This window comes from Centropristis striata, chromosome 1 (genome assembly GCF_030273125.1).
Source record: "Centropristis striata isolate RG_2023a ecotype Rhode Island chromosome 1, C.striata_1.0, whole genome shotgun sequence".
Classification (NCBI taxonomy): Eukaryota; Metazoa; Chordata; class Actinopteri; order Perciformes; family Serranidae; genus Centropristis; species Centropristis striata.
In genome coordinates, this window is record NC_081517.1 from 32,971,124 (window position 1) to 32,980,293 (window position 9,170).

Genomic DNA, 9,170 nt, shown 5'->3' on the forward strand with positions numbered 1-9,170 from the left:
ATACATTATTCTGAAATGGGTGGCTCTGCATGATGAGAACTTTACTTTTGATCATTTTAGTGCTAATACGTTATATTTAAAAGTATTATTAGGTCTTCCTTTAGTTATTAACTCATAACCAAAGGAATACTTTAAATGCTGGAGTTGTACTTATAACAGAGGATTTCTACCCTGGGGTATGTCTATTTAAAAAAAAACTAAAGTTAAAGATCTGAGTAGTTCTTTCATCACTTCACAGCTAGCTGCACAAATCATCCTAATCCATAACAGCCAATGAGATGATTTTTCCTAAAAATTATTGGCAAACAAGCAAGAAACCATTTAAACACACATTAACTCTTATTTTAGTACTAGTGATAAATGACAGGACAACAAAGATTTAAAATAAGAAAATAAACATTTGTGACATGCTGGGCATTATTAAACTAAATGGATGGGGAAACTTGTCCGCTGGATGCAGCACAATCTGTCTCACCTTAACACTGTATGTGTCAATGATAAGAATTAATTTGTCTGCACTATATGCATGAACAGAAGGTGAAGTTGAAAAGACATTTGTATAAACACATTGTATTTGAATAGAAGCAGTAAATTTTATTCACTTAATGGTGGCACAGCAAAGTAGACTCCCCCAGTACAACCAGGTTGTATCACAGCAAACAGGACGTGAGTCCCTGGGCCTTTAAGTGTCAGTATGTAAATATGCACATCATCTTTATGCATTCACATGTCAGGAACTGAGCTGAACTATTTGGATGACTTCTTTCAGGGGGACCAGAGAGTTTATTTTCAAAGTAGGAGCTCTTCACTGCATCCCGAATTAAAGGCAGGCTTGGGGATGTGTAACGGATTTCCCAAATGAGATTGTTATGGCTCGAAGGCAGAAAATAAAACACAAACATCAGAAGTGCCTTCAGTCATTCACAGCTCATTTCAAACATTACTGAAAGGGATGCCCCATTAATGAATCCAACCCTTGTAAATTAATCCACAGCTACTGAAACTGATTGATTTCTAATGGAAGAGAAGAGAAAAAAACAGTACCAACATTGAAGGTTCAACTAATGATAAAAAAAAAATAACAGCACTTGTGAGCAAAATCATAACAGACTCAAAGTAGGACTGCTGTCTCTTCACTCACTCGTCACTGTCAAAGTAACTGTACATACGATCGACGAGATGGCATAAAAAATGACTGTACTGCTTCCAGTTCACACCAGCTTCACAATTCATTCTTATAAAAGTTGGTTTTGCATGTTTCTTTGACCGCCACCACTGAAGCCGTTCCCTCATCCCCATGCTAGGCTTCCACCATCCACCCCTGCTAATGTACACATCCCTCTTTAAACATGAACGCACATACAAAGCAGACACACACACATTCACGCCAACACACACTCATCTCTCCATGCGCCTTTTTAGTAATTAATATATCCAAATCAAAAGACTTTGGAGATGTCCACTTCTGTTCATATCTCCCCGGACTCTCGCTCCTCTGAGCTGGAGCGTCGGTCCCGCTCGTACGACAGGGATCTCTCTCGTTCCCTGCCCTTGGCTGTGTCCGCATTCGGGGACTTCTCTTTGTCCGCCCAGTCTCTGCACTCTGGCTTGTCCTCACGCCAACCCTCTGCAGACTGCTCCTGGGACGGCGAGGGCTCTCTTTCGCGAGTGTGAGATGATCTTTCTCTGGAGGACCTGATATAAAAACGGCCATGGATTAGCATCATGAAAAGCAGCCATTTCATTTTAAAAAATGTATTTCCTCTAATTATGTACGCTTAGTTTCTTTGTTGTTGTTTCTGATGTTTTCATTTGTTTTTGTCCCTTAATTGAGGGGTGGTCTGTCGCATAAGCCTGTGGCTCCTTGTCCTCTTCTGACACATCTCTTATTCTAACATTAACTGGATTTTATTGCAGTTTTATGTGAAATAAAAAGGGATAAAAACAAGACAGGCATTATCATAGGCATACTAATCATGGGGATATAAAAACAAGTGTGATCATAGGGTCCAAAATAAAATCAAGCAAAAGAACTTGCAAGAAAGTAATTCCACTCACTTAAAGCTTAATGTGCCATGCATCAAATGCATCAACTCTGTTTAATAGAGCAATAGCTGCTGTTACAAAAGCATTTCTGGATTGTTTTGTTTCTCAACCTAGGGCCCCCATACCAACGGCCAGAGTGAGAGAGCTGGAATTTGCTATGTAAAGGAAGTGCGGAGTAAAGAACTGATGGGTTGAGTTGGGACTCACTTATAAGCGTACCAGCCCATTTGACAATTTGTGTAACGACTGGACTCATCATTGTGGAACAGACTCACAATGACAACACAATGATCCTGCGCTCATGCATAATTTATGTACAGGATCTAAATGTTTCAGTTTTCAGTGATTGATAAAAAAACCACACCTCTTCTTTTTGCGTCTGTGAGAGTGGGAGCGCGAGCGATGGCTGTCCTTGTGTCGATGTTTCCTCTCCCTCTCCCGATCCCGTTCTCCACCTTCTTCTCTGGAACGAGAAGAGTGGTGGCGTCTTGAATGATGGGAGGACGACGAGCCCCCTTCCCTAAAAAAACAAATTCAAGAGAGGGAAACAGATTTTAAAGGGTTAAAGGCCTGGCTTATTTAGTAAGCACACTTTATGGAACAGGCCGCTGACAAGCAAATTTTCGGAAACTAGAAGATGTTTCAAATTGTGCCTCATGCGTATATTTAAGCCTCAGAGTTCTTTTTTCAAGTTTTCCATTTCCATTTGAGAATATTAAAAAGTTAATAAATACAAGTTATGGTACAAAATTAGCCCAAAGCTAGACTGCAAAACCAAGAGATGCCGATCTTTTTGGTTTTTATAATTTACACCAATTTCAAATTCTAAAGTAGAGCTACAATTTACAGCAGTGTGTTGTACACTGAGTCTTTATATTCTATGACTGGTGATTCTGGTCAAGAAAGACATACCTGTATCGTTCTCCACTTCTAGATCTTGACCTAGAGAGACATGAACAAAAATCAGTGAGTTTTTTAGATGACGCTAAACATTTTCCAAGAATAGAAGGTCAGATTGTTTTTACCTCCTTCGGTCCCTCTCCCTTTCTCGCTCCCTTTCCCATTCTCGCTCCCTTTCGCGCTCTCGTTCCCGCTCTCTTTCTCGTTCCCGCTCCAACTCCCACTGTCGCTCTCTTTCGTCATCTCTTTCACGTTCCTCTCGTCTTCTTGTTCGCATTCTTTCTTGTTTCTCTATAACTGCTTTCTGGATAAAATGAAACAAAGCACATACCTGAAAAATACTAGCCACAGATTTTCATGTGTTCAGGACAATACAAATCATCGTCATTAGACATTAATCATGCTAATTAAAGCAGTTCTGCACATGTTAGTTTGAGTCCATCCCTTACCCTGAGCTTTTCAAGCTTCTCCCGTATTTCAATGAAGCCGAGGTGCAGTTTGCCCCCAAAATGGTCAGCTAGACGACGATCATTGTCATGAAGACCCAAGTAAGCAGAGCACACCTCACACACTCTTAGTTTTTGTTGTTGAAAGCTGGAGGCTGGCATCGAGTTTCTGTACACATCCTGCAACAACAAAAAGTTATGAGACATTGAAGCTGCGGCAAATTAACTAAAGACACACCATGAAAAGATATAGATTTGTATTGCATGCATGATAAAGCCTGGAATTTACTGCAAGGTGTGTTAAAAAAAACCTAGGCCTCCTTTGTCAACTCAAAAATATTGATTCATGTCGTAATTCATTTTGACAAAAGATAATTTATTTAACTGCCTTTGGCTACCCTTAAGTAAAAAAATGTGACAACAAATCACTGATGAAATGTATTACTTTATTAATGTTATGAGTAAACCACACATCTTCACCTTCTGAAACCAATATTGCAGGTGACATGTTAGTAAAAACATTTATAAACTTGTCACAACAAAGATTTTGTTAACTTTCTGACCTCTGCTTCTTTCTTCAAGCCCCGGGTCTTCTCCACCATTTCAAGCAGTTGCTGGGCTTCGTCTACGTTCCCCTCGCTGCCAAGCTGCTCCGCTCGAGCCAGCATCTTCCCGATCTCTTCATTCAGCTCGTGGACACGTTCAGCCTTTTCAAAGCCAGAGAAAAAAAAGTTATGCACAGATTTGTGATAACCAGATGGCATGATTTTTGCCAAGAGTTAAATTATTCCTGATTTTAAAGAGGCACAGCTGCACTTAAAGGGACTTAATAAACAGTGTGTTTGTAACCTTTGCAGCCACTTCAGCGCTGATCTCATCCTGTGTCTCGGCTAGTCTCTTCTTTGCCAGTTCGGTTCTCCGGTCGCAGTCAGCGATGAAAGACTGAAGGTGTTCAGCAGCCTGTGAGAAAACACAGTGTCAAAATAAATGGGTTTTTGTGGGTGTAATACCAGGTCACACTCTCACTTATTTTTGTTTGTTTCATTTGGATCTATTCTGGTTAGACCCCTGGCAGTGGGGATATCCCAAGGTGTTGATTAGAACTACTTTTCCAAATCCAAACTGTTTGTCACGTTTTTCAGCTGGGTTTTGACTTTCTGTTGTCGATTTCCTGTTTAAATAGCCACAGATGAAATAGTCAGGGCTACAAGCCAAATGAGCTAAACAAACAAATGAAATGCAAATATTTTGTTCTCCTCAACTTTGGAAATGAAACATGTGCTACCTTCTCACATTTTTTTAGAATATGCTCAAGATATGCACTGTTGGGATTAGCACGTACAAAATAGAACTGAGACAAAAACAAAACAATACATATTGCTGTGTCAGTGTTAAAAGTACGCTTGAGAAGATAAAATATAATCCATGTAATATCTGGGAGTTTTAAAACACAGCACAGAGGTTTAAAATACCATGATACAGGTTTTAGGAACACATGTCATCAGTGATAATTATTTTATCCTGCTCAGTGAAGACCGTGAGGAAAAACAACAGAATTAAAGTATTCACGTTACAAACTAGTTTAACAGGAATCTGGACTTGTCATGTCTACACAACAGACTGTGTGATGCACATGGACACAACATTACAGGTGCTTAAAAATGTTCTCACATCCTGACTCAATTCCAGTTTATTTATTTTTTGAGTTATGCGAGCATTTGAAAATTGGCATGCGTATACTTTGCACTCAATTTATGACAGAAAAAAAATTGTGTGTCACTGTGTCAAAGTGTAATAATAGAAGACTACAAGGCTTTGCTATCTTGGTTCAGAGTACAGAGTGGATTTAGATTTCCTTAATTTTTGTGAGAACTCTATATTATCGCAAATGAAAATGCCCATTCCTAATATGTGATAGGGTGTTAGTGTGTGTATACTACTTACATCTAGTTCGAAGAAGTACTCCTGCTCCTTAGAGGCGATCTCGTAGTCTGCTCTGAGGGCCAAGTCATGTACTTTCATACACTCTCCCAGATCCATTCTCTGCAGGAATCAAATCAAAGACATCAATGTAATGTATTTGTATGCATCATCATTTGTGTTAAATGTTGTCCTGTATTCAAGCATTTTAAATGGCATCACATTAGAGACTGCAAATGTGAGATACTTGGAATCAAAGTGCTGCAGGGCCAGTTCTAAGAGACTGACTGCATTTCTTTACAGAATCCGTGCTATGTGGACAAGTACAGTGCACTCAGAGTATTGAGACAGAAACACCTTTTGTGTTTGTTTTGTACTTCAGCATAATGCATTTTAAACTGAATAATCACTTGGAAGTTAAAGTGCTGACTCATCACTTTAATTCGGGGGCATTTTGATTCACATTAAATGGATGGTGCTTAAACCTTTGAGTCTCCAAGTTTAAGGGGATAGAGAGTAATCAGACAAGTTAAAAGTTATAGAAAATACTTTACAGGCCCAATCTGGCTGTAGTCCATGACACAAACTGCAGCTAACATTTTGGACCGTTCCCTTATGCTGTAACGGTTTGTCACGGTCTGGTGAATACAGCTGCTTTCAGAAGGCATATAAGGTACACCGACAGAGGCATGTAAGGCAGAACCAAAGTTCACAAGCACAAATTTCACCTGGAAACTGTCAGTATAATATACTGAGGTCAGAACAACAAGCACATTGCTATGCAACATGATTTTGTCTTTGGCACAGATATGTTTGTAAAACATATCTTTATACATTTAGGTTTTTTTCTCCCACACTGTACTGACAAAGCTTAACTCCGAAACCATGGTGTGAGCTGAACCATGACTCCTGTGTACTGTTACATCCCTAGTTCATAGTGATACTATATCAGGTAGCAGGCCTATACTTTCACTATCTTCCCTTCGCACTTTAAGTAATTTTGAATTCAATCTGATCCTAAGACAGTGCAACATTTGAATCGGGGTCAGATGAAAAGTAGCCCCTTGTCTGTATGTTCACAATCACTGACCTGTTGGCCCTGGAAGCTCAAAGTCAATACTTTAAGCTTTTAGACATTGTACCACATTGTCCTGGAGAACAGCCAAAACCAATGACAGCAGCTCTCCTAATACTTTCTGACTGCAGTTGATACATGATAATGCTCTTGGTGTATAGGTGCGTATATAAACAGGATACTCACGGTGCCTGACAGAATATCATGAGGACATGAATCCAGGAGGTGACTTTTGCAGACTCGCTCATCTGTGAATTTGATTCTCTGCCGCATGGTATCTCCTTAATATTAAAAACAAACAAACAAAAACAACACAACAGCAGAAAGAAAGGTTGACATGTCAGCCAGACGTTCGACTAAAACATAACACGATGGATCTATATCACTGAGGGGCAGGCTTGCAATGAAGAGTCACACATCTGTTAACAGTAAATCCTAAAAGTTAGCTGCTCGAGAGTGCTATAATGAAAACATCTGGTGATCACGAAGAAAAGAGCACACTAAGCAAACACAATGCTAAAATGTTATTGATATGTTTTTTGTGTGAAAGATGTTAGCAACAACTTAACTTGCTATGTACACTCAAACACAACAGGTAGCTAGCCGGCTGGCTACCCTCATGTTAGCTAGCATGGTTTGAAAAGCATGCCTCTCTGTGTCACGGACTGGCTTATCGGGTTAGCTTCGCGGCTAATGCTAGCAGCGACACAAACTCATGTCCTGATCCGCTTAGAAACCACCACAGCCCCGGCGTGCTCTCACCGTCTCTCCCCGTCCCCATGAGCTGGTCCAGCATGGCTCGCATCTGTGCCTGGGCCGACATGTTTGTGGGCTATCGGTGTGTGAGTCACTCGTCGCCTGCAGCAGCAACAGTCTCCACACATGCAGCCGCCTCGACTGCAGGCCTCGTCGGCTCCTCCAACCAGACCACCGACCGACCGACCGACCAGCGGACAACTTTTCCCACCAGGAGGAGAAGCCCGAGTCCCGCCGAGCGGGTTGTGTGTAACGTTAGTGAAACTGAGTGTCTGTCACTGCACTTTAACAACAGATAACTGTGACTTTGTGACGGTGGAGGCTCCGGGTCGGTTAAAGTCTGGTTCAAAGTGCCGGAGTCCCGTGGAGCCGTGTGGCCGGCTGAGAGAGAGCGGTGACTGGGTGTCAGAGCCGGGCTGACCGTGTTAGCTAACTAAACCAGCACAGGAGGAACGGACCTGTGTTTCTGCAACATTACTATCCAAATGTTTTTTCTAGACAGTCAGCCAGAAGTTGGCAAGTTTATTTCAACGTCCTTTCTTCCGCCTTTTCCACTTCCCCACCGGAGCGCGCGCTCTAGTCCCTCCGCCTCGAGGAAGTGCTGCAGTCAGCCCCGCGCGCTGGTCGGTTTGATGACGTTACACCTCACTTACTAAACGTTGGGAAGTCAATCATTTTGAGAAGTATCTTTTAAGATAATTCACAGAATTTACCCATCTAAAGTTTGTTTTTTTACAACGATTTAAGAAAGACATATAATGCACTGCTCTTTCTGTGAAGAACACCCTGAAGATGTTTTTCATTTATTTTGGTCTTGCCCTTTCTCAACTAAATTATGGGAAGATATTAGTAACCTGATTTATTTTTCGATTGAACCTCATTTGTTCCTGTGCTTTGAACATATACTGTTTGGTTTCACTGACTTTCCTTTTGCAAAAAAACCCCAATACTATACATCAATCTCATGATACAGTTAGCCAAATGGCATATCCATAAATGTCGTTACGTTAATCAAAAACCTCTCTTTCTTGTCTTTGGAAATGAAACCAAACAATACAGTAAGTCTATTAAGAAATCTACCAACATGAAAGCTATAAAACTTTGCATTTATGTACACTTTACAATGTTTTTGTATGAAAGCTTTCCTCTGTATTGTTGAAACCATAGATATATATCTAAGGTCGAAACCCCCAGCCGGCGTTTTGTTGGTGTATTGTCTTATATTCGACCATGTTGCTATAATAAAGTTTTTTTTAAAAAGTCAATAATTTTGTCCACTATAATGGAATAATTAATTACACAAACTCCAGCTTGTGTCTTTTGCCCCTGTTATCTGTTTAAGTTTATTTCAATTCATCGATACGTTTTTTTGTTTCTTGTTATTATATATTACTTTCTTGGTATTATTCTGTATTATTTACTTAAGCTCTTGCACCTTATTTGTATCTTTTCAAATTTTTATATATGTGGAAGTGAGTAGTTATATGTGTGTGTTTATATATGTGCGTATATATATATATCTTTCAATGCAATTCTATTTACCATGCTTAAATTGTTATGTTTATGTATAATATAACAGCTATTGTGGAAGCATGTTTAAACAAAGGTTTATTTTAAAGTTTACTTTTAAGTAAACTTTTATTATTATTATTATTATTATTATTATTATTATTATCATCATCATTATTTAAATAAAGTAAAAAAAGTTTAGTTTTCATTTTTTTTATTATTCAAACGCCTTACATATATTGATATTGATACAAATTGATCATGAAATAAATGTTAAAAATTAAACACTAATTCACTATTTTAACACTGTTTATATAGACAGCTTGGCTCAAATAACAAGGCTATATTACACAAAATATTAAACATTCCTATTCACACACACAGTTTATCTGAAATAACAGGGATGTATTATACAAAATATTATTCATAATATTATACACTTTTATTTATTTGATAATGGAATTTTATAGCAGGTCGTTTAAAACAGTCACTAAACGTTTACATTTGCTGTAAAACTT

At 39.2% G+C, this 9,170-nt stretch overlaps 1 protein-coding gene across 1 annotated transcript; it reads right to left on the bottom strand.

Annotated features, from left to right (window-relative positions):
* Positions 1-568: 568 nt before the first annotated feature.
* Positions 569-7,771, bottom strand: zgc:158803 (LUC7 domain-containing protein). Its single transcript, XM_059339044.1, has 10 exons — positions 7,150-7,771; positions 6,574-6,668; positions 5,337-5,435; positions 4,242-4,352; positions 3,956-4,099; positions 3,396-3,572; positions 3,072-3,250; positions 2,959-2,988; positions 2,411-2,566; positions 569-1,695 (listed from the first exon to the last, which is right to left on the bottom strand). The coding sequence occupies exons 1-10, from the start codon at positions 7,208-7,210 to the stop codon at positions 1,470-1,472; spliced, it is 1,278 nt and encodes a 425-aa protein (XP_059195027.1). The 5' UTR covers positions 7,211-7,771; the 3' UTR covers positions 569-1,469.
* Between the last annotated feature and the right edge of the window lie 1,399 nt (positions 7,772-9,170).

Bases quoted from the DNA above. Each gene is read 5' to 3' on its own strand.
- zgc:158803 (XM_059339044.1), bottom strand. From the start codon at position 7,210: ATGTCGGCCCAGGCACAGATGCGAGCCATGCTGGACCAGCTCATGGGG. The intron at 4,353-5,336 runs GTAAGTAGTATA...GTTTTCTCACAG, and splicing joins AGTACTTCTTCGAACTAGAT to GCTGCTGAACACCTTCAGTC. The intron at 2,989-3,071 runs GTAAAAACAATC...ATGTCTCTCTAG, and splicing joins AGGGAGAGGGACCGAAGGAG to GTCAAGATCTAGAAGTGGAG.